The sequence below is a fragment of the Macaca thibetana genome, chromosome 14, assembly GCF_024542745.1.
Source record: "Macaca thibetana thibetana isolate TM-01 chromosome 14, ASM2454274v1, whole genome shotgun sequence".
NCBI lineage: Eukaryota > Metazoa > Chordata > Mammalia > Primates > Cercopithecidae > Macaca > Macaca thibetana.
The window spans coordinates 106,452,652-106,478,386 of record NC_065591.1 but is presented as its reverse complement, the minus strand read 5'-3'; the positions used below and the strand labels follow the sequence as shown (position 1 = coordinate 106,478,386).

Below are 25,735 nucleotides of genomic sequence, written 5' to 3'. Positions count from 1 at the left end.
GAAAAGATGTTAACTTTTGTCAAATGCTTTTTCTGCATCAGTTGAGATGATCATGTGGTTTGTGTTCCTCATTTTGTGAATGTGGCATATTATATTGACTGATTTTCATATGTTGAGCCATCCTTGTATTCTAGGTATAATTGTCATTTGATCATGGTGTATGATGCTTTTAATGTGCTATTGAATTTGGTTTGCTAGTATTCCTTCTTTTTAGGGTTTTTGCATCTATGCTTATCAGAGATAATTAGCCTGTAGTTTTCTTTTCTTGTCTTTGTTTTGGTGTCAGGGCAATGCTTGCCTCACAGAATGAGTTTGGGGAATTCCTTTCTCTTATTATTTGGGAGAGTTTGAGGATTGGTGTTAATTCTTCTTTAAATGTTTAGTAGAATTCTCCACTGAAGCCATCTGGGCCTAGGCTTTTTATTGTTGTTGTTATTATTGAAAGGTTTTTGATTACTGTTTCAATGTCCTCTCAGTTATAGGTCTGTTCAAATTTCTTATTTCTTTATAAATCAGTCATTGTAGGTTGTATGCTTCTATGAATTTATCAATTTATTCTAGGTTATACAATTTGTTAGCATACAATTGTTCATAGCAGTCTCTTGAAATGTTTTTTATTTCTCTGACATCCATTGTAATGTCTTATTGCCCATTTATAATTTTAACTATTTTATTCTTCTCTATTTTTTGTTAGTCTAGTTATGAGTTTGTTAAATTTTTGATCTTTTTGAAAAACCAACTCTTAGTTTTGTTGATCTTTTCTATGGTTTATGCTTTACTTTATTTCCTTTATTTCTGTTCTAATATTTATTATTCCCTTCCTTCTGCTGACTTTGGGCTTGATTTGTTTCTCTTTATCTAATTCCTTGAAGGGCAGAGTTAGGCTGTTGATTTGCAAACATTTTTCTTTTTTCATGTAAGCATTTACTGCCTGAACTTCCCTGTTAGTGTCACTTTTACTGCATCCCGTATGTTTTAATGTGTTGTATCTTTGTTTTCACTTGTCTCCAGATATTTCCTAAATCCCCTTGTGTGTTCTTCTTTGACCCATAGGCTGTTTAACAGTGTAATGTTAAATTTCTAAATATTTATGGATTTTTCTATTTTCCTTCTGCTATTGATTTCTTTCTTTCTTTCTTTTTTTTTTTTTTTTTTTTTTTTGAGACAGAATCTCACTCTGTCACCCAGGCTGGAGTGAAGTGTTGTGATCTTGGCTCACTGCAACCTCTGCCTCCTGGGTTCAAGCAGTTCTCCTGCCTCAGCCTCCCTAGTAGCTGGGACTACAGGCATGTGCCACCATGCCCAGCTATTTTGTATTATTAGTAGAGACAGGGTTTCACCATGTTGGCCAAGCTGGTCTCAAACTCTTGACCTCATGATCCGCCCATCTTGGCTCCCAAAGTGCTGGAATTACAGGTGTGAGCCACCGTGCCTGGCCTCTGATATTGATTTCTAGTTTTGTTTCATTCCATTGTGCAGAAATGGGTTTTTGAAAGAGGTTTGATAATAACAAGAGAGAACATTTCGATTATTTCAAATGGCTTTCCAAGTCTTGTATATTAGCAATATAGTCAATATCTGCAATAACCTGAAGCTCTCACTTTAAGGCAAAACATTATGAAATATTCAGATACCACAATTTCTTTAAAAAATAAACAAGAAGTAAATGGCTTAAAAATCAGAGACTTGACACTTACCAACATTTGGTGATTTTTTTGTTTGTTTTTTACTCACCACGAAAAATTATAAGGCATGATGGAATTTGCTTTTAAAAATACGACCAATTACAATGACAAAACATTAAAAAATACTTTCTAGAGAAGAATGCAAGCAAATATTGTGCTATATGTACAGTACCACTACCTCCATGTGGCTATTGAACACTTGAAATGTGAATAGTGCAACTGAGGAACTAATTTTTCACTTAATTTAATTTAAATTTAAATAGCCCTATGCAACTAATGACTGTTGTGTTGTACAGTGCAATTCTAGAACAACAGAAATAATAGACCCTCTTTTATAGGGGTTAATGGATCACATTTAAATTAAAACATTCAATTTGTTGAGGTGAGAGATGGGGGAGAAGGCACATTATAGAGTGAGTTGTAGAGTGATATAGACAAACCAGTACATGTGAAGAGAAGGTAAGAAAACTAGAAACTATCATATCAGAACTAGGTTGAAGGAATTTGAGGTGGTCGTGATGGGAAAATGATAACTCATTTAAGCAATTAACAGTGCAATGGTTGGAAGAATAATTAAATTTACTTTCAAAGTTTCCTAAAGGAAGAATTAGAACCGATAAGTAGCTTGATACAAGGAAGGAACTTCTAACGTGAGTTCCCTTATTTAGAGGAGTCTAGTGTTAAGGTGTATGACCTAGACTTTTCTTGGTTTTTTTTTTTTTTTTTTTTTTTTTTTGAGATGGGGTCTCACTCTGTCACCCAGGCTGGAGTACAGTGGTGCGATCTTGGCTCACTGCAACCTCCACCTCCCGATGACCCAGACTTTGTACTGATGTTACAGCATTATAACTTCACTTTCTTTCACTAAGAAACACAGTCCTAACAGGGGAAGTATCCTTGATAACAATATTCCCACTCTTGAGACCTAGAATATATTAATAGAAAGGGAGTGTATCTTTCTAATAAGAGGACGATTTAGAGACAAAATTTGTCATTTGAGGCCCTCTGGAGGAGATCCCAAATCATATTTTAGGATATCCAAGAATCAGGGTTTTGGGGTCTGTACATTAACATAATACTAAGTTGGTTTCTCTCAATGAGCCTGTGGGTTTTGGATTGTGACCCACGATTCTTACTGGAATCTAGAGAACAACTGGTTACTAAGTTCCAAATAATTTTCCTAAGCAAGAAAACTGCTATTATGATCCCACTGAGTTTTCCTGTATACATCATACTTTCTCTAAACTTGAATCATTTAATCTATGCATTTCTGGGCTGCACATGTCTTCAAATTATGGGTGATGATCATTTGCTATTCAATCATCATGCTCCGCACTGGAGACATGCCTTTAAATTTGGTTTTCTCTTCCTAGTAAGTACTATTTACAGTAGCCAAAAAGGGAAACAACCCAAATGTTGACCAACAAATGAATGTATAAACAAAATGTGGCACATACATACAATGGAATATTATTCAGTCTTAAAAATGAAGGAAAATTCTGACAAATGCTACAACATGGATGAACCTTAAAGGCATTATGCTAAGTGAAATGAGTCAGACAGAAAAGGACAAATGCTGCATGTTCCCACTTGTATGAGCTACCTAAAATAGTCAAATTCAGAAGGACAGAAAATACAATGGCAGTTTCCATGGGCCAAGGACAGGAGCGAATGGGGAGTTATTGTTTAATAGGTACCGAGTTTCTTTTTGGAATGTTAAAAATGTGCCAGAGATGGATCATGATGATGGTTTCACAACATTGTAAATTACTTAATACCACTGAATTGTATGCTTAAAAATGTTTATAGCCAGGAGTGGTGCTGCACGCTGGTGATCCCAGCTACGTGGGAGACTGAGTCAGGAGAATCATTTGAACCCAGGAGGCAGAGGTTGCAGTGAGCTGACATTGTGCCACTGCACTCTAGTCTTGGTGACAGAGTGAGACTCTGTCTCAAAAAATTAAAATAATCCCGGGCATGGTGGCTCATGCCTGTAATCCCAGCACTTTGGGAAGCCGAGGTGGGCAGATCACCTAAGGTCAGGAGTTCGAGACCAGCCTGGCCAACATAGTGAAACCCCATCTCTACTAAAAAATATAAAAATTAGCTGGGCGTGGTGGTGGGCACCTGTAATCCCAGCTACTTGGGAGGCTGAGGCAGGAGAATCACTTGAACCTTGGAGGTGGAGGTTGTAGTGAGCTGAGATCACATCATTGCACTCCAGTCTGGGCAACAAGAGCAAAACTCCATCTCAAAAATAAAATAATAAAATAGCTTAAATGGTAAATGTTATGTTACATATATTTAACTATAATAAAACTTTTTCAAATTTAGTTTCCTCAAAACTTGGATTGCATTAAACTATCCTCACTGTATGTGCGAGATCATCTATAGAAAGTGGCTAGTGCTATTTTCGTATTTTTCCTCTAACAAATGTAGTTTAAGAACATGCCAATCTGATTTTGAATCACATAATCTGGTGGATGGGCATTGTTGGTGCAATATGCAATTGTCATGTCCCAGGCATCAATAATACCCACATTAAGATCCACAAAAATATCTCTTATGATAAGATTCTGAATATAGCCATGAAAGTCACTAAACATCTCTGCATTTTGATGTATCTCTCTGGTGTTTTCAGTTTTAAGTATCACCTTGGTCTCTGGGCTTCGCAAGAATAGACGTTCAATGGCCTTTTGAATATTGATGGCCCTACGGATGAAAATGTTGATGGGAAAAGGTCTGAAGTGTTGGCCAAGGGTAATGACAATGGCTGTGTTTTTGTCTCCTGCTACCCGGTCAATTTCCCGTGGGATATAGTTTTCATCTTTCACTGAGAATAACTTTTTGGTAACAAATGGATGACCATGTTTTTTCCACTGAATCAAAATATGTCTTTCAACATCCAGAAGAACGTGTGTTTTAAAGATCCCAGCTCCATGATGATCAAAATATTTTAGGGCTAATGAAAGACAAATCAATAAATCTTTTAACAAAAGAAAAATGATACAACTTTAAACTGCACACAACATGTACAAAATTCTAACCAAGATCACTTCTAACTAAGCATTGTTGCCTATGTAGGCTGGATAATTTTACCAGGTGCATTACAATCTTAACAAAATCTTGAACTTTTTATGAGAATACATGAAGAGGAAGAAAAATATTAACATTTGTGAATGAAAATATAAAATTTAACTTTTTATTAAAAGCCCAAAGCCAAAAGTTAGGCAAATTTTAAAAAATAATAAAATAAATATTAGAAAATAAAAGCAAATAATTCTAATTATTATTTCAAAACCCTCAAAAGTCAAATAGAATTTCAAAATATAAATTAAATACATACTTTTTACAGCTTTTTGTAAGTAGTAAATCCACTGACGCAGTGTTGAATCTCCCATGAGATAAATAAGTTTTCTTTCCAAGCAGTCATTTATATTTTGTGTTTCATTGAACTTGATCTGTTTACAAAATGCTGTAATCCACATTTTTTTCAAAGTATAACCACTGGGGAAAGGAGTCTTCATTCCAATCTGGCAGTTCTTTTTTATATTCTCGCTCTCTGGCAATACAAATTTCCAGACTAAGTAATTTTTATTACCGCAAATTATTTTGGAAAAATGTTTCTCATTTTTGCCTTCCTTCTCCTCTTTTTCCTCCCCCTTTCTCTTCAGCGCTGTTTTGCCCTCCTCTCTTCCACAAATATTTATTTAGTAAGATCATGTTAAAAGGGTGAATTAAATAGTTTTTCTTGAATAGTTTTTCTTGGAGTGGGGATCTGTTGGCTCTCGTGAATTTGCAATGTCTCCCTGGGCTCCACCTTGTCCCCAGAGCCACTCTGCTGTGGAACAGTCAGCCAGAGTCAGGAGGAAATGTGGGGCCGTGAAATAGCAGGGTGCAGTGGCCCTGCCAAATATTACACCAATGACATTGGCCTCGCTGAATTTTAAATCTCATCTTCCTCAAACTACTTATCCAGGAAAAGAAGCTTGAACGTGTTTATGAAATGAGTGTCACACATTGTTTATTTTGTGTGTCCCAGAATCATCTTCTCTGGCTAATAATTTTTCTAAAATCCTTAAATCTTAATTGTTGTGTCTAGAACTGAATGTAATATTCTCAGTGTGATCTAACATAGAAAAAAGTAGGATCATGACCTCCCTTTTCTGAATGCTCTTCTATTAAAATAGCCTAAATTGTATTTACTGACTCCTATTGAGTTTTCCCCCAGGTAAGTGTCTGAGGTCACTTTTATATTCAACACTTAATATGCACATCTTCTTTGTCATTTACCTGCATTGTTGGGGTATGGGGTACATATTTAGGAACTTATATTTATTCGTATCGAATTACATCAGATTTGTAAGTGGCTCCAAAAATTACAGTCTGGTACTATCTTCCAAGAAACTGACTGACTTTACTAGAAATTACTGTTCAGGCAAGAGGGAAACAAAAGAGGTGCTATGAGCATTCAAGTTGCCTCAAGAATCTAAGAACTTTCTTCAGTGTAAAAGTTGGGTGTGAATGATAGTTGCCCTAGCAGAGAAGGGATCTGTCTTCTTCATAGATTGTGAGCTTTACATCTGGGTTCATGATTTATTTGTATTTATGTTCTCCACAGGGTTTAGCAAAGTTCTTTGTGTATAGTAGGTCCTCAGTAAACATTTGCTAAATGCATGAAAAAGGGGTAATGAGTAACTGTATACCCCGTTGATTGTTAAAATGGAAGTCCTTTGCTTTACTTTAATTTTGAAATTCACTTCATTTCCAGTATAGCACAAATATCACTTCTAGAGGGAAATGGTTTTGTGTTGACCACTAAAGTTCATGTGATTAAACTGAGAAAAAAATCACAGAAATTTCTAGTTCATAGAACTTAAAGTAAGATGGCTTGGCTAAATGAGAAATTAGAAACCACCAAAGAAACATCCTAACTCTGAATCTGTGCAGCTCACCTGATTCATTTTTCACATGGCACCAGCACCTGATCATTGGCTCTGGAGGAATGAATCTCAAATTTAAATACAAATAGTCTGTACATTCTGAGATGGTGCCACTGAAGTTAACAGTTTCCCTAGCCTTTTATATCTGACTTGGGATGAAAATTGGTTTAAATCAATATGAAAATAATTTCCAAGAATAAAATCCCTTCTAAAACCCAAGGTGGTTGATGTAATTTGGCCCAGGAAATGAGAGATCAAATGGTTAATGTGGAATAAATATCTCTAAGTAAGCATGTCCTTTCCACAGATAAATTGTGATCATGGCAGGCAACAACACTCCAGACTTACTGTTACATGGTACGACCTCAACGGGAGTAAAGTTCTTCATCATTTCAACTCCTATGTTGGACCTGCAAGAAATGGGAAAATAAATTAGCTTAATATCTGCCAAATGCCTTTCCCCCCATTATTTTGATATATTTAAGATATCCTGGGAAAGTAAATGGGTCAGGATTCTGGAAAGCTGTTCCTCTGCTAATAGCAGGAAATCTGGAGATCCAGAAAAGTCACTCACCCTCCATATGCAATCCATCAAATCTATCTAACATCTATCTGTCTATCTATCTGTCTATCCTCCTTTTAATTTTACCTTCTAAGTGGCTCTCTACCACAAACTACCCTCTCCACCTTTTCCACCTGTAGTAATTCAGGCCTTCATCAACCTTTTCGTAGGCCAGTGCTTCTCAAACTTGAGCTTGCATCAGAATTACCTGCAGTACCTATTACAACTCTGATTGCTGAGCCTCACACCCAGAATTTCTGTTTCAATAGTTATGGGGCAAATTTTCAAGAATTTGGATTTCTATAATAACAAGCTCTTGGGCAAACCCAAAGCCAATGGTCCAGTGACATTACTTTGAGAACCCTGTCCTAAATTATTATAATACTATCTTTCTGCCCTTTTGGTTTATCCCACCGAAATACAACCTCTATGCTACCTGTTTTATTCCCCTATGTAAAATGTTCCCATGACTTTCTGTCCTAACCTACAGGAAAAGCTCCCTAACTGGTATAAAAAATCTCCTATGAGTGTCTACATTGTCAGCTTCATCTTCATCTACTCTTCATCTTTTTGAGTTCCCAGGAATCTATTTTTCATAGTCTGTTATCTCCCTCAGATAGGAATCAAGTCAATATTACTCACTATAATATTTCCAGTGCCCAGCACAGTGAGCTTCATCTTAATGATGCTACATTAAAATTAGGATTAAAACAATGTATTAACCATGTATCAGTCCCAACGACTATGTTGACTATGTCTGGCCAAACTGAATTCACTCTATCAGAATGAAAACCGTCTGGGGGAAGGTAGGCCCTTTAAGAGCCAGAGCCACAGAAACCTTCAAGAAGGATGGAGAAAGCACTTTCTAATATTGAGAAGAATTGCCTGAATCTCAGGAAATGAGTTTTTGGGTCAAGTGAAGATAATATCCCCTTCATCAAGAAGGCCAGAGGACTGAAGAGAGGTCAGAATGGCTGGAGGTGATGGTTGCATGGAGTGGTGGAGTCATGGGAGACAGCACTATGGCCCATTGACTTTAGAATAAGAATGACTGGTTATCCTGTTCTGACTCTGTAATTCAACTGGATATGTGACTTTGGCCAACCTATTTAATATGCCTAAATTTCCTCATCTTTAAAATGAGCATAATAATAGTCACTCCAGAGTATATTACTGAGGATTAATGGTATAATATAAGGGAGGCATCTAACATAAAGGTTGACATATAGTAGGTGCTCAACAATCATTGCAATTATTATTACTGAGGATAATCATTGCAATTATTATTACTGACCTACTGAGGATCCCATCAGACTTATTTTTGGCACAAGATTAAGATTTGTCTCTAAGAAATTTGAACCTGACCAAACCTCTATTCTCCCATACCTATCTTAGGTAAGCCTGAGGATAACAAAAGAGATCAAGACCTGGCTACCTTGTAAATTTGGTTACCAAAGAAAACTTTGATGCTACATTAAAATTAGGATTAAAACCATGTATTAACGTTATAAAGGAATTCATTTTAATGCCTCCTGTTTTTGTAATTGTGTATGTGCATTAAATTTTAAAAAGAGGTCTATAATTAATTAGACCATAATATAAACTAACAGAATAGTGAACAACTGTGTTACCTATGTGATGTCTTCTCCTGTGGTAGCCCCTCATTTATTTTTTTATCACGATTATCCATAAAACTCTTAAATTAAAAAGAAAAAGACTTTTTTAATTTGAAGAAATAAATGTCCTAGGAAGTAACATTTCTGATTCTTCAGCCGGGGTTGGGAGAGAGAACCCAAGTTGGAAAATATATTTACAGTCATCCCTCAGTATATGTGGGAGATTGGTTCCAGGACCCCCACTGCATCTACAAAAATCAGCATGTGCTCAAGTCCTGCATTCAGCCCCATGGAACCTAAGCATGTGAAAAGTCAGCTTTCCTTATGTGTAGGTTTTGCATCCTGTGAATGTTATATTTTTGATCCACATTTGGTTGAAAATTCTTTGAATACAGGTGGATTTGTGCAGTCCAAATCTGGGTTGTTCAAGAATTAATGCTACTATGTTACAAATGAAACAGGAACTGGCTTAGTCCCTGTGTTTGTGAGAAGGAAAGATGTCAAAGAACTGGGCTTGGGTCTAAGAAGGGGCCCTAGAGCTTAGCAATAGAATGGTCCATGAGACTTCTTGAATGTGTAATCAGCTGTTCCTTGCATATGCACTACATCACCCGTAAGGAGACTGAAATCTCTATTTCCATGCAGCAGGGGAAAAAAACTTAATAGCTTGAATAGAGCAGGGCATCTGGGAAGGACTTATGTCCATTTGGAAATAAAGCAGGTTACTATCATGATTACTGTGATGAGCACAGCCCCCTTGAGAAGCCTGATTAGGACCCAAAATGTGTGCCAGTCTGCCAGACTAGGGACTTCGGATTTCCTGAGATACAGCCAGCAACTGAGCAAGAATGGTACCTCCAACCTGGGCTTTCAGTGAGGACTAACTCAAGAGGGATCCAGCTGTAGCCAAAAGGGAATATAGAGTCAGGCACACATAGAACATATAGAATATAGAAACTTAAGTCCACCCTTACACTTAAGACATAATTCTGAGACCTTCAAAACAGGAAGAACTTTATGTCTCCATGATCATTTTTCCTTTGCTTCATAAAAATTTATTTTAAAAATCCCAGCTTCTTTTAACTGAGCCAGAGGGGATGAAGAGATTTTTCCATACCTTGATCGGGAAAATGTAAAGAAGTGAAGGTGACGTAGGGGTGAAAGGGAGAGCCTGAAGTGATGTAGGGTCAGTTGTACCCAACTCTCTGTGTCATCATAATGCTTAAATTGGATTCGAATTTGAATTTCCAGGATATTGTGCTTTCCTGGAAATTTGCCCTTCTGAACACATATCAGAAAACTAAAGCCTTTCTATGGCAGCAGCTCCCAAACTGGGGAACCAAAGTCTCTTTAAATGATCCATAAAATAAGTGGTCTGTGGCCAAATAAATTTGGGAAATGCTGTGTGCTCTATTCTTGCTTGAAGGGATCCATATTAAAGTTTCTGAGAAGTCCTGCTGCAAAGAAACCAACTTAACTTTAATTATTTCTCCAGATTGCATTATTTCACTTATTTTTTCATTCAACAAATAGTTATTCAGAACTTTCTCAGTGTCAGGCATTGTGCTGGGCCTGTGAGACAAAATACTGGCCCTGACTGACTTCCTGAGAGACACAGATAGATGATTTCTAAGGCCCTGCCTACCTATCTCATCTTCTGTCTCCCTCACTTCCTGCATTCCAGCCTCACTGCACTCCACCCCCACCATGGTTCCTGGAACATTCCAACATGCTCTTGCCTCAGGTCCTATTCATTCTCTTGAAAATGCTATTTCCTGAAAATTGACATGGCTTACTCCCTCCCTTCACTCAGGTTGCTGCTCAAGACAAGCCTTACCTGACACCATTTTAAAATAGCATCAACCATCACGTTTCAAACCCTTACTCTTATGACCTTCATAGTAAAGAGTTTTAATATTAAAAGAGCTTAAATTTCACCCTTAGAGCCGTGGGGTCATCTTAAAGCTTTTAAGGAGGAAATAGTAAAAGAAAAATCTGTTTATTTACTTTTTGTCCTTCTAGCCCACTAGAATGTTAATTCCCAACACCTAGGGCTGTGTCTGGAATACAGAAGGTGCTGACTACTTATAAACTGAAAGAATGGTCTAGGCATGATGGCTTATGCCTATAATTCCAGCACTCTGGGAAGATGAAGTGGGTGGATCACCTGAGGTGGGGAGTTCAAGACTAGCCTGGCCAACATGGTGAAACCCCGTCTCTACTAAAGATACAAAAATTAGCCAGGCGTGGTAACAGGTGCCTGTGGTCCCAGCTACTCTGGAGACTGAGGCAGGAGAATTGCTTGTACCCAGGAGGTGGAGGGTGCAGTGAGTTGAGATCGTGCCACTGCACTCCAGCCTGGGTGACAGAGCGAGACTCAGTCTCAAAAAAAAAAAAAGAATGAATGGTGAAAAGTAGTTAACACTTAATGCTCTGCAGAGCTTACAACTTAACAGAGGATATTAAAAATAAATTGGAAAATTAATAATGTAATAAGAATTATGTTGGGGAAGAACAAAATGCTAAGGAAGAATATAGGACTAGAACTTCACTCAGGGAGATGGAAAGTTTCCTAGAGGAAATGATGTCTAAACCAAAGCCTGTGAAATGCCAGAGGTGAGAGGACATGGTCCATTTGTGAAATAAAAGGAGTCCCACTGACCGACAGAGAGCAAGGCAGCATAAAGGTGAGACAAGAGGCTGCCAAGGGAGAAAAGTCTTTGTAAACATATTAAAGAGTTTAAATTTCACCCTTAGTGTCATGGGGTCATCTTAAAACTTTTAAGGAGGAAATAGTAAAAGATATAACTGCGTTTCAAAAACATTAGTCTAGGTGCAGTGTGGAGAATAGATTGGAAGAAACAAGACTGAGGGCAGAGAAATCAGCTCTGGGGATTGTTGCATGATCTGAGGTATGATGGCAGATTATACAAGGATAGAGGCAATCGTGGTAGACAGAAATGGCTGGGTTCAGGAGATAATTGGGAGGTATAATGTATAGAACTTGATGATTCACTGGATGTAAGGGGTAAAGCTTGACTGAACAATGATATCATTCACCACTTTTTTATTGTACAGCATCTATTAATACTCTATAGGATTAGTATTCCTTGGAACACATTATAGAAAATACTGGTCTATAAAAAATTACTGAACCTGGAAGTACTGCAAACCATGGAGAACTATAGGTCTACATTAAGTGCTTCACTGATTATATTCCTGTCAGCAAATAGTTCTAGAGGTGACTTGTATGGATCCCTGTGAACACACTCCAAGCTGAACGGACTCTGAGGACCTAATTATAATTTAGTCAACATAATTGACATGATACAAAAGTTTGATTAGGCAAAACTACTAGGCAGAGTTTAGTCAAATACCTCATTTTGTCTATTATTGTATTTGGAAGCCTCTTTACCTGTGGAAAAGGCTCCATTCTTCCTTGCTAAGACAGGAAATATTTCTTGTCCTAGTGGTCACGTGGGTCAAGGACTCACAGGGCCTATGTTGAGGCCTCACACAGTAGAAGGCTTCATGGTCTCTGTCATCCATGTACTGGCACAGTTCAGCATTTGTGTTTAGGGTCAGGCCACATTCAGTGAAGACATTGGAAGTTCTATTGGCAAACAGGCCAATGAAGATGATCTTATCACATCCTTGGTTCCTTGCCCTCCAGAGGGCTGACACCCCTTCACTGGGGTGGATGAGCAGCAGAGACAGGGAGACCTGGCCCTCCCAGAACAAAGTGAAGCTGACCAGGTAGGTGCCGTTGTTGAAGTCAGTCACCTTTCCTGAAGCACCTGCCATTAGGGCTGGGGAGGACATCCTGGCCCTCAGGAAATCCCCACCATATTGCTTCCTGCGTCCCAAGTGGTCCCTCACTTCCAGAAGGATGTCCAGCTGATCCCCCCTGCAGTACGTATCTTGAGGGTTAAGGATGGTGGCTGTGCTGTGTGTGGCACTGGTGGTGGTATTCACATGGGTGAATGGTCTGGGTGGGATCTGCTGGTCTAGTTTCTCCATAATGTCCTTTATTCTAAGTTCAGTCTCTTTTGGTGAAACTGCTGGACACAGTGGTGCTTCGGAGTGTGAAGATTTTTTGAAGATGTTCCCTTGGTTCAGGGTAATATGGTTTTCCAAGCTGAACAAGAACTGAAATATTGAAAGGGAAAAGAAAATATCATCAGCAAATAATAGTGCTTGCTTTTCTATATGAATTATTATGGCTTATTTTACACCTTTCAGTGTGATAAATTAAATATCAAAAATCAATACTAACTGGTTTTCAGTTATGGAATCATCAGAATTGGTTTCCATGTAGTATGACTTCCTCTGCTGCCAGCAGATGGTTTTCTTTAGGAGTCACTGGCTTAAAAATTAACTAGATATAATCAATACATATCATTTCATGATTCAATTTTAGAGTTTTTCCTTTTGCTATCCCCTCGACTTTTCTTTTGAAAAATCATATTATCATTTTCTATATCGACAATGCAGACAACAGAGCACAATGTGGTACATGTTTCATGTACACTGGGAAAGAATGTATATTCCACTGCTGTTGGAGGAAGTGTTTTATGAAGGTCAATCAGATTTAGTTGAAGGGTTGTGTTCTCTAGTTCTTCTACATTTTTACTGACTATATTAGTTTCATTGGGCTGACATCACAAAGCATCACAAATTTAGTGACTTAAAACAACATAAATTTATTCGCTCATAGTTCTGGAGGCCAGAAGTCTGAGATCAAGATGTCAACAGGGTTGGTTCCTTATGGAGGCTTTGCGGAGGAATATATTCCATACATCTCTCCTAACCCCTGGTGATTTCCAGTAATCCTTGGTGTTCCTTGGCTTGTAGATAGTTTACTTCAATCTCTGCCTCCATGTTTATGTAACCTTCCCCTCTGTGTGTGTTTTCCCCTTTTCTTCTCTTAAAAGGACATTTGTCACTGGATTTAGGATCCCCCTGAATCCAGGATGATCTCATCTTGAGCCCTTTCACTTACTTACATCATCAAAGAGTGTTTTTCTAAATATAGCAGCACTTTCTTATTCATGGTTTTAGTTACCCATGGTCAACCATGGTCCAAAAATAGATGGGTATAGTACAATAAGATATTTTGAGAGAGAGAAAGAGACAGAGAGAGAGAGAGAAACCATATTTATGTAACTTTTATTACAGTATGTTGTTATAATTATTCTATTTTAATATTAGTTACTTTTATTAATGTCTTACTGTGCCTAATTTATAAATTAAACTTCATCGTAGGTATCTATGTATAAGAAAAAGCAGCATTTACACTGTATAGGGTTTGGTGCTATCTGCAGTTTCAGGCATCCACTGGGGTCTTGGAATATATATTTAGTAGATTTAAAGAGGACTACTGTAGGTCATATTCAGGGGTTTCAAGTAGACACATTTTTAGGGGGCCATCATTCAACCTCCTCAACTGACTTTCTCTCTACATATTTCATCAATTACTAAGAACAATGTTAATGTTTTTGACTATGATTCCGAATCTTTCCTTTTCTTTTTATTGATATATGCTTTTCTTCAAATATTTTGTAGCTCTGCTATTAGATGTACACACATGTATTGCTTGTTACGTATTTGGGGTGAATTGTCACTTTTATCATTATATAGTGATCTTATTTATTCTTAGTAATTTTCCTGGTTCTGAAATCTACTTTGTCTGATATTAATAAATTCATGCAAGCATTATTTTGGTTAGGTTTTGCATGGTATATCTATTTTTGTCATTTTACTTTTAGCCTACCTATATCTTTATATTTAAAATGGATGTTAGCTTATGGTTGGTTTCTTTTCTTTTTTTTTTTTTTTTTTGGATATGGAGTCTCACTCTGTCATCTAGGCTGGATTGCAGTGGCATGATCACAGCTCACTGGATCTTTGATCTACCAGGCTTAGGTGATCCTCCCACCTCAGCTTCCCAGGTAGTGTGAGCCACCAGCATCTGGGTAAATTTTGTATTTTTTGTACAAAGTTTTTTGTAAATTTTGTATTTTCACCACGTTGCCCAGGCTGGTCTTAAACTCTTGGGCTCAAGGAATCTGCCAGTCTCAGTCTCCCAAAGTGCTAGGATTATAGATCTGAGCCACTGAGCCCCACCTAATTATTATTATTATTTCTTCTTCTTCTTCTTCTTCTTCTTCTTCTTCTTCTTCTTCTTCTTCTTCTTCTTCTTCTTCTTCTTCTTCTTTCTTCTTCCTCTTCCTCTTCCTCTCCTCTTCTCCTTCTCCTTCTCCTCCTCCTCCTCCTCTTCCTCCTCCTCTTCCTCTTCTTCCTCTTCCCCTTCCCCTTCTCCTTCTTCTCCTTCTTCTTTCTTCCTCTTCTTCTTTCTCCTTCTCCTTCTTCTTCTTCTTTTAAATTGAGATGGAGTCTCACTCTGTCACCCAGGGGAGTGCAGTGGTGCAATCTCGGCTCACTGCAACCTCCACCTCCCGGGTTCAAGCAATTCTCTTGCCTCAGCCTCCTAAGTAGCTGGGATTACAGGTGTGCCCCACCACACCCAGCAATTTTTTTTTTTTTTTTTTTTTTTTTTTTTTTTGTATTTTAGTAGAGACGTTCTTTCACCATGTTAGTCAGGCTGGTCTTGAATTTCTGACCTCGTGATCCGCCTGCCTTGGCCTCCCAAACTGCTGGGATTACAGGCATGAGCCACCGTGCCTGGCCGATTTCTTCTTTTTATACATTCTGACAGTCACTGTGTTTTCACTGATGTGTTTGGACTATTTATATTTAGTGTTCTTATTGATATGCTTTGATTTAAGTCTACCATTTTAATAATTGTTTTCTCTTTGTTCTCTTTTTCTAATTCCAATGCCACTATTTTTAAATGTACCAGAACTCTCTGTTCTCCTTAACAAGGAGAACAAGGGGAACTAGGTTACTAGAGCCTAACCAAGTTGGGTTTTGCCAAAACCTGATCAACCTGGGGTAAGGAAAATACCCAAACCCAGCCCCCATCTGGCCTTCTTATTTCACCTAAGGATTGATGTGGGTATAGGAAAACGGGAAGCTGACAAGCACTTGTGAAGGTCACCATTTAAGGGCATAAGCTCACTAAAATACTGAGAATAAATCACAGTACTACAGAATGCCTCCCCTCCTGCACATCTTACAACCAACTCAATAGGAATTCTGTATAGAAACAGAAGATGATAGCGAAAAGCACTGCAAGTCTCAGACCCTATTTAAAAAGGGGTCCCTAGAAACACCCAAGGATGAAGTCTCTAGGAGAGACATAAAGATGGAAACTGGAGGAAATTGTAGCCTCTGAGACAATATCTACAGTAAACAGTAAACACAGTCTAACTCCTAACCACATAAACATAAAAGCTCACACTAAAGGCCTATCTCAGTTCCAGTTGACCAACTATGTCATATCCAGATTTTGATAAAAATTACAGGGCACACAAGAAGAAAAAAAAATACAGTCTAAAGGGACAATGCAAGCATCAGAACCAAACTTAGTTATAATAGAGATTTTGAAATTATCAGACCGGAAATTTAAAATAACTATGATTGAGGTATTAATACTTAGGGCTCTAATAAAAAAAAATACACGACAAGTGGAAACAGATGGGTAATGCATGTAGAGATGTGGCAACTCTAAGAAACAATCAAAAGGAAATGCTGAAATAAAAAAAACACTGCATCAGAATAAAGAACATCTTTGATGATCTCATGAACAGACTGAACATAGTCATGTGAAAAATAAGAGAGCTTGAAGGTATGTCAACAGAAACTTCCCAAACTAAAAACAAGAGAAAAAGCATGAAGAAAGAACAGAATATCCAAGAACCGTGGGACAAACACAATAGGCATAAATACACATAATGGGAATACCAAAAGGAGAATAAAGAGAAATAAAGAGAAAGGAACAGAAGAAATATTTGAAGAAATAATGACTGAAATTTTTCCAAAACTAATAACAGAAACCAAGCCATAGATCCATTTTGAGCATTTAAAGACACTGTTTGGCCACTTGGCAGTGGTGACCACAGCAGGCATTTTGGGCTCAGGCCGGAGTTTACACTGGAATGCTCAGGCATTTGCTCTGGAAAGGCAGAAGGGTACCCACAGTGAGAATTGAGTGGTGAATGTGGAGAGTTCCCCAGCAGTAGGCACTGGAATTAGTCTTTTTCCTGTCACAGGCCTGGAGCAGGAGGAGAGTTTCTGAAACCAGGGTTTCTCCTGGGTGGTGAGGCTTATAGCCAGGGACAGCTTTGCAATCTGGAACCAGTCTGTGTGTGTCAATCCTGGTGTTCCAGCCTGCTCCCTTGGCCATTTAGGGGATAGTGCCCATCAGCTTCAAGAAGTAGAAGGGAGGCAGACCTCACTTTCCCTGGAGATCTAACCCTCAGCACTATCTGCCCCTAAGGGAAGGGGGAGCACAGCTCACCAAAGCCCCCCTTGGGCCAAAGAAAATGCAAGCATGGTACCAGCTGCTGAAGGTGGCATCACCAAAGCCCAGGAGTGCATGTGGAGAGGAGGTCATCGCTCACCCCCACCTTTCTTCTCAGTGTACTGTTGTAGACTTAGCAGCAGCTCTTCCTATCAGGGCATGGGGAGCATGGACTGAAAGAGACAGCTTCCCCAGTGTCTCCACCACCACTGAAGGTGCATGTGTGCTAGGAGAGGGCATGTTTCACACTCCCAATTTGTCTCTGTCGCTGCCCCTAGCTTCCAGCTGTTACTCTTAAATGCCACACACTAAATTGCTGCTTGAATTACACCACCAAACAAAATTACATTGCTACAAAAAGCAATATCTGAGAAAGCCACTGCAACCTATCTGTAACCAATGAGCCCATAAAGAGCCTAGGCACCCTGAAAACACCAGGAAACAAAGCCATTTTATCATACACAACATACACCATAGCCATACCCCCAAGAAAAAAACAAAAGAAAAAATCAAGAATCCCTATCCAAATGATAGCAAATTCAAAGGAAAGAAAAGAAGTGTCAACTTTCTCAGATGAGAAGGAACCAGTGTAAGAACTCTGGCAATACAAAAAACCAGAGCATTTCATCACCTCCAAAGGATGCCATTCACTCACAAACAATGTATATTAACTAGAATGAAATATCTAAAATGACAGGTATATAATTCAGCATGTGCACGGCAAGGAAACTAACCAAGATTCAAGAGAAATTTGAAGTTCAACACAAGGCGCCAGAAAAAATGATCCAAGATTTGGAAGATGACATAGCTGTACTAAGAAAGAACCAAACAGAACTTCTGGAATTAAAAAATTTACTAAAGGAATTTTAAAATACAGTTGGAAACCTTAACAAAAGACTAAGCAGAAGGAATTTTAGAGATCAAAGACCAGTTTTTTGAATGAACCACTCAGATAAAAATAAAAATGAAGAGACTCCGTCTCAAAAAAAAAAATTAAAAATGAAAATAATTTTTAAAAATGAACAAAGCCTTTGAGAAATCATAATAATCATAATAATAACTGTTTAAAAACAGAAAAAGGCCTGGACTACATAGATTCACAGCTGAATTCTACCAGACGTACAAAGAAGAGTGGTACCAATCCTACTGAAACTATTCCAAAAAATCGAGGAGAAAGAACTCTTCTCTAACTCATTCTACAAAGCCAGTATCATTCTGATACCAAAATCTGGCAAAGACACAACACCAACAACAAACTTACAGGCCAATATTTCTGATGAATATAGATGCAAAACTCCTTGATAAAACACTAGCAAACTGAATTCAGCAGCACATCAAAAGTTGATTCACCACAATTAAGTGGGCTTTATTCCAGTGATGCAAGGATGGTTTAACATATGCAAATCAATAAATGTGATTCACCATGTAAACAGAATTAAAAACAAAAACTATATCATCATTTCAATAGATGTAGAAAAGGCATTCAATAAAAATGCAACATCCCTTTATGATAAAAACCTTCAACAAACTAGGCATCAAAGGAACACACCTCAGAATAATCATGGCTATCTGTGACAAACTCATAGCCAGTATCATAATGAACAGGCAAAAACTGAAAGCATTGTCCTTAAGAGCTGGAACAAGGATGTCCATTCTCACCACTCCTATTCAACATACTGGAAGTCCTAACCAGAGTAATCAGGCAGGAGAAAAACATAAAAAGCATCAAAATAGGAAAATAGGAAGTCAAATTATCTCTCTTCATTGATGATATTATTCTATATCTAGAAAACCTTAAAGATTATGCCAAAAGACTCCTAGACCTGATAAACAGGTCTTTAGCAAAGTCTCAGAATACAAAACTTACGTACAAAAATTGGAAGCATTTTTATAAACCAATAATGTTCAAGCTAAGAAAATATCAAGAATCCAATCCTATGTACAATAGCTACAAAAAATACCTAGGAATACATCTAACCAAGGAGGTGAAAGATCTCTACAAGGAGAACTACAAAACAATGATGAGAAAAATCATCAAATGGAAAAACATCCCATGCTCATGGATTAGAAAAATCTATATCATTTAAATGTCCATACTGCCCAAAGCAATGTACAGATTCAATGCTACTCCAACATCAGTATTCACCAAATTAGAAAAAACTATTCTAAAATTCATATGGAACCAAAAGAGAGCCCAAATAGTCAAGGCAATCCTAAATGAAAAAGAATGCAGCTAGTGGCATCACATTGTTCAACTTTATACTTCACTACAAGGCTACAGTAAACAAAACACCATGGTACTGGTACAAAAACAGGCACATAGACTAATGGAACAGAATTGAGACCCCTGGAATAAAGCCACACACCTATAACCAACTAATATTCAATATAGTCAACAAAAATAAACACTGGGGAATTCAATAAACGGTGCAGGAAAACTGGTTAACCATGTGCAGAAGAATAAAACTGGACCTCCACCTCTTACCATATAGAAAAATTAACTCAAAATGGGTTAAAGACTTAAATATAAGACCTCAAACTACAAAAATCCTAGAAGAAAACTTGGGAAATACTCTTCTAGACATTGGCCTAGGCAAAGAATTTATAGCTAAGCTCTCAAAAGCAAATGTAACAAAAACAAAAATTGATAATTGGGACAGAATTAAACTAAAGAACTTCTCCACAGCAAAACAAACTATCAACAGAGCAAACAGACAAGCTACAGAATGGTAGAAGATATTTACAAACAATGTATTCAACAAAGGACTACTGTCAAGAATCTATAAGGAGCATAAATCAACAGGAAAAACACAAATAGTCCCAGTAAAAAGTAGGTAAAGGACACAAACAGATACTTCTCAAAAGAAGACATACAGGTGGCCAACAAACATAAAAAATGCTCAACATCACTAATCATCAAAGATATGCAAATCAAAACTCCAGAGAGATACCATCTCACACCAGTCAGAATGGCCACTATTAAACAGTCAAAAAATAACACATGTTGGCAGTGTTGCGGAGAAAAATAATTGCTTACACAATGTTGGTGGGACTGTAAATTAGTTCAGGTATTGTGAAAAGCAGTTTGAAGATTTCTCAAATAACTAAAAATATAATTGCCATTCAACCCAGCAATCTCATTACTGGGTATGTACCCAATGGAAAAGAAATTGTTCTACCAAAAAGACATTTGTACTTGTATGTTTATTGTAGTGCTATTCACAATAGCAAAGACATAGAATCAACCCAGGTGCCCATCAATGGTGGACTGAATAAAAAAATGTGGTACATATACACCATGGAATACTACACAGCCAAAACAAAGCACAAAATCATGTCCTTTGTAGCAATATGGATGCAGCTGGGGGCCATTATCCTAAATGAATTAACACAGAAACAGAAAACCAAATACCACATGTTCTCACTTATGAGTGAGAGTTAAACGTTGGGTATATATGGACCCAAGATGAGAACAATAAACACTGGGGATTCCAAAAGCAGGGAGGGAGGATGGTGAGGATTGAAAAACCACCTATTGAGTACTATGTTTGCTACTGGGCAATGGGAGCATTAGAAGCCTAAACCACATCATCATGCAATATAACCATATAAGAAACCTGCACATGTACTCCCTGAATCTAAAATTTTAAAAATTATAAAAGTATTTAGAAAAAAATAAATTATAGAGAAATCTCATGTGCCCTTTACTGAGTTTTTTTCAATGGTAACATCTTGCAAAACTAGTAAAATATTGCTACCAGCATATTGAAACTGATATAGTCGAGATACAGAACATTTCCTCTCCTTCATGTTGCTGCTTTTTTACCATGCTTACTTTTCCCTCACCCTCTGCCATTCCTTAATCTCTGGCAACCATGTATCTGTTATTTATTTCTATGATTTTTGTCATGTCATGAATATTATGTAGTAGAATTATGCAACATATGAGCCACAAATATGAGCAAGGAAAAACAAAAAGTTTTGTGCTAGACCCTTAAAATTAGGCACAGAAGGAGGAAAGTCTCTTTAAAATAGTAGTAGCAGGGCCAGGATCATCATTTAGTGCTCAATTTCATGTGAGGCCCAGTTGTTTCATTATTTAATAACCTGTTAAACACACACACACATATGCACACACTAGAATTGCCATAGACTAAATGCTTGCATCTCCCCAAAATTCATGTTGTAACCTAATCTCCAATGTTGCTATAGATAGAATATTTGTGGTTCCCCCAAATTTGTATGTTACAACTGAACTTTCAATGTGATGGTATTAAGAGATGGGACTTCTGGAGAGGTGATTAGATCATGGGGATGGAGCCCTCATTAATAAAGTTAGTGACTTTACAAAAAGGACCCCAGAGAGTTCCTTTGCCCATTCCACCATTTGAGTACACGTGAAAAGATACCCATCTATGAACAAGGAAGCAGGCCCTCATCAGACACCAAATATGTTGGTGCCTTGATCTTGGACTTTGCAGCTTCCAGAACTGTGAGCAGTAAATTTATATTGCTTGTAAGCCATTCCGTCAGTGGCATTCTTTTGGAACAGCTTGAATGGACTAAAACCAGGGTTTCACACACATATGCACACACATTTCAAATACATAGATATTTCAAAGATTTATATACATTAAGGGATATACATTTTTTCAGAAGACCCTAAGATATCTTGTTCTCCATGATATATCTGACCAACTGTCACCAATTACTACCTAATCCTCCTCTTCTCTGTCATTTTTTGACCAACTGGATTCTTTTACTCATTTACAGAAGATCATGAAGAACTTGACTCCTAGTCTTAATCACGAGAAGTCTTGACATCTTCCAGGTAGACTTCAATATCCCCGGAGGCAGTTCCTCCAATACCTAAATTTCTTTGCTCTTGAAGCTTCTTGGCTTTAGAGAACTGTAAGAGTAATCACTTAGCAATTCAACTTCCTGTCACACTGCCAAACATGTGTAATCACACTTTTTCTTTTCTACTTCCTACTTTCTTCTATTAGCCTTTTTCCATATGAATTAAAATGTATTCAAGTATCTCCCACATTACAAAAAGGAAATTTTTTTGAGCCTCTGTTTCCCCCTTTAATTGCTATTCTAACCTTCATCAGTTCCTCACCTCTACCAATTAAGTTTCTCAAGGGTCCTCTTCCATCCCATGTGTACCTTCTCCACTAACACTAACTCCTCAGCCCAGTGCTTATTTTGTTTCTCAGGATTATATCACTAGCAACTTTTTCTTCTCACTTTATAGCTCATCCAAGGAAATGTCACAGACTACAATGACTTCAGCTGCCATTTGTATTCTGATGTTTCTTAAATCTGTTTTTCTAAGCCAGGTCTTTCCCAGCTTCAGATCTATATTTACAATATCTCCACTTCGTTGACCTAAAATGAACCAAACCTAGACTGTTCATACCTAAATCCATCTTTTGTCGTCCAACTATTTCTCCTACTCTGGTCAATACTTCAGTGAATTATATCACCAGCCATGCAGTTGTACAAACTTGGAATGTAACTCCTGGTTAAACTTGCCTCTTTACCTCCCATAGTCAATCACAATTACTGTCAATTATAGCCCAAATTCATTGACTTTTCTCTATCCTTATTGTTAATAGCTTATTTCAGGCCACCATTACCTCTCACCCAGATAACTGAACAGTCTTTCTTTATTTTGTTATTTACTAGTTATTTATTAAGTATCTACTATGTACCAGACACTGTTCTAGGCACTTGTGATACCAATAAACACTTATAAAAATCTTTGACTCTTGGGAGGCCAGGGCGGGTGGATCATGAGGTCAAGAGATCAAGACCATCCTGGCCAACATGGTGAAACTCCATCTGTACTAAAAATGCAAAAATTAGCTGGGCATCGTGGCATGTGCCTGTAATCCCAGCTACTCAGGAGGCTGAAGCAGGAGAATCACTTGAACCCGGGAGGCGGAGGTTGCAGTGAGCCGAGGTTGCGTCACTGCACTCCAGCCTGGTGACAGAGTGAGACTCCATCTCAAAAAAAAAAAAAACTTTGACTCTATAAATGTTACTATATACTAGATAAAGACAGACAATAATCAATGAACATAATAAATGAGTAAATCATATATTATTTTAGAAAGTGAAAAGTACTACTACAAAAAATAATTCAAACAAGAAAGAATTTTATGGTAAATTTAGTCCTAGAGTAAAATGATTGGTTGTTAAAGGAAAAGGGATGTTCAGGACAAATCAGAAAGTCCAAGCATGTCATGAACAGCCTGTGTAAGTGACAATAAGAGGATTTATTTTTTAAAACTTGAAAACTTTTAAATGATCTAGTTCTCTATGATTAAAGGGAAAATATGATGGTCTTTCTATAGATCAGGTTTGATGTTAAAAAAAACCTCACTTATACACTAAAGAATAGAATTGATTAGAACAATGAAACTTTCTTAAGGGTTTATTCACCCTTAATAAATTATAAGATATTTTAATTTTTTAATTTTAACCCAAAGTTCAACTTTTATTGCATCTCACAGGTTTTGGTTTTCTCTCCCCTTTTAAAAGACATGAAATAGTAACACTACCCTTCAACTCATTTTCAGTTCATATAAGGTTCTATTTATTTATTTATTTATTTATTTATTTATTTATTTATTTTCCTGCTCAGGTTCTGTTTCTTTTGGCCTGATGCTAGCAATGTTTTCTTAAAGGTTTAAAGGAAATGTCTTCTTCCACCATAATATTCTATGCACTACAAAAGGTCTTTTCTTTTGCCTTTGGTAACTAGACTAACAGATTTTAAGTTTTATCAAAATAATTCCTATGCCACTATTATTAAGTTTGGTTTGCTCAGGAAAAAATTGAGATTAAAAAAAATTTAATTAATGTTATTGCATCCTTGTATCTTCCTGTATGTGCTTTTAAAGTCCTTGTGACATTGAGTTACAGGGCTTTGACTTCTGGGTCTAAAAAGAACACTAAGTCCCACTAAACTTAAGCTCTGACAGCAATTAAAGCCTCATCTTCAGGCCTGGTAGAAGATGCCAATCAAAATTAACTGCATTCCTGAGACACAGGGCTAGAAATTAAAGCTATTCAACTCCTCAAGGCTCAGGGACTATCTTGGAAGAGGTGGGCATATGAGATTGTAAGAGCCAATTTTAAAAGATAAAATAAGATCAGTTTCTCTATAAATTAATCATTAATGTCAAAGGCACACTGATGCAAGACCAGCATGTGGGTCCCTATGTCAGATTAACAAGGTTTTCTTGAAGCATTAACCTACTCCTTAATAAAGGTTATAAAGACTTATGGAAGTTATATCTTATGATCAGGATGATAATTTTATAGATTGTTTATAAAATTTTGGAAAATAAATTTAATTGGCTTCCTGCTGTTTTTATTAGGGCTTGTTGTTTGGAAAATTAAGTCTCCTCTCTCAAAGAATGAAGGTTTTGCTTTTTTAAAAAATCCTTGAGTTATCAGTTTGGTAAATGAATGATTTATTTTACAATGACCTGTGATCCTATTTTGTAATATCAAGTGTTTTAAACCTTTGATATTTGACAAACTTTCCAAATTCAAATTATAAATTATGTCTTTTTCTGACCTTATTAATCCTTTAAGATATTACTAATAGGTCCCCTAAAGTCCAAAAATGACATGTTTGTCTTATTTGGTGTAAAAATTATACAGGAAGCATTGTCAAATATAAAATGGTGTTTAGTTTTCTTTGCACTGCATTTGTGTAAATATGTTATTAGTACGTATTCCAAAATTATGGGAAACTCCTATAATTCTGATATCACTTAATGTATGTTATCAGTAATAATTATAATTGCCATGTTAAAAAACATTCAGAGTAAGGGGAATGCTAAGAGGTGGGAGTGGAGATGTGTCTGGTGTTAAATCAAGAAGATGAAAAAAACTTGAAGGAAGTAAGAACTATGTGGAAGTTACATGGAAATCTGGAGAAAGGGAAGAAAAAGAAAACAGCCAGTGCAAGGATGTCTTGGACCAGGCCTAGTGAGTTTCTGTGCCCTTTATTTAAATGAGTCCAATAAAACACTGTGCCAAGGAGTTTGGGCCATACACATGCTGCATGAAGAGCCACTGAAGGTAGAGTACCATATTCAAATTTTCATTTTAGAAATAAATTTTCAGATTCTTGAACACAAAGATGATGTCCTGTATTTCTGTATCTTTAATTCCTAGACCAGTGCCTGACACACAATATACACTTAACAAATGTCTGTTGAATGAATGCTTAGAGCAGGCTGAGACTGGAGGCAGGGAAATTAATTGGAAAACTATTTCAACAATTTAGATGAGCAATGATAAAGTATTGGTCTAAAGAAAGACAATGTGGATGGAGATAAAAGGACAGACTTGAGAGACATTTTGGAGGTAGGATTGATAAGACTTGATGGCTGATAGCTTGTGGAGGGAGTTTTTGCTTGATTGACTACACAGGCTATGGCAACAATTATTAAGACTGGAGAGATAAAAGTAGAGAATTT

The 25,735-nt window shown here is 37.2% G+C and overlaps 1 protein-coding gene across 1 annotated transcript in view; it reads right to left on the bottom strand.

Annotated features, from left to right (window-relative positions):
- Window positions 1–3,620: 3,620 nt before the first annotated feature.
- The window catches only part of NXPE2 (neurexophilin and PC-esterase domain family member 2), a 44,083-nt gene continuing 21,968 nt past the window's right edge, over window positions 3,621–25,735 (bottom strand). Inside the window, exons 3-6 of the mRNA XM_050759273.1 lie at window positions 12,222–12,955; window positions 6,977–7,038; window positions 5,032–5,247; window positions 3,621–4,647 (exon numbers count right to left, since the gene is read on the bottom strand). Of these exons, the coding sequence (XP_050615230.1) occupies window positions 4,112–4,647; window positions 5,032–5,247; window positions 6,977–7,038; window positions 12,222–12,955 (1,548 nt within the window). The 3' untranslated portion in view covers window positions 3,621–4,111. The remainder of the gene's footprint in view (window positions 4,648–5,031; window positions 5,248–6,976; window positions 7,039–12,221; window positions 12,956–25,735) is intronic.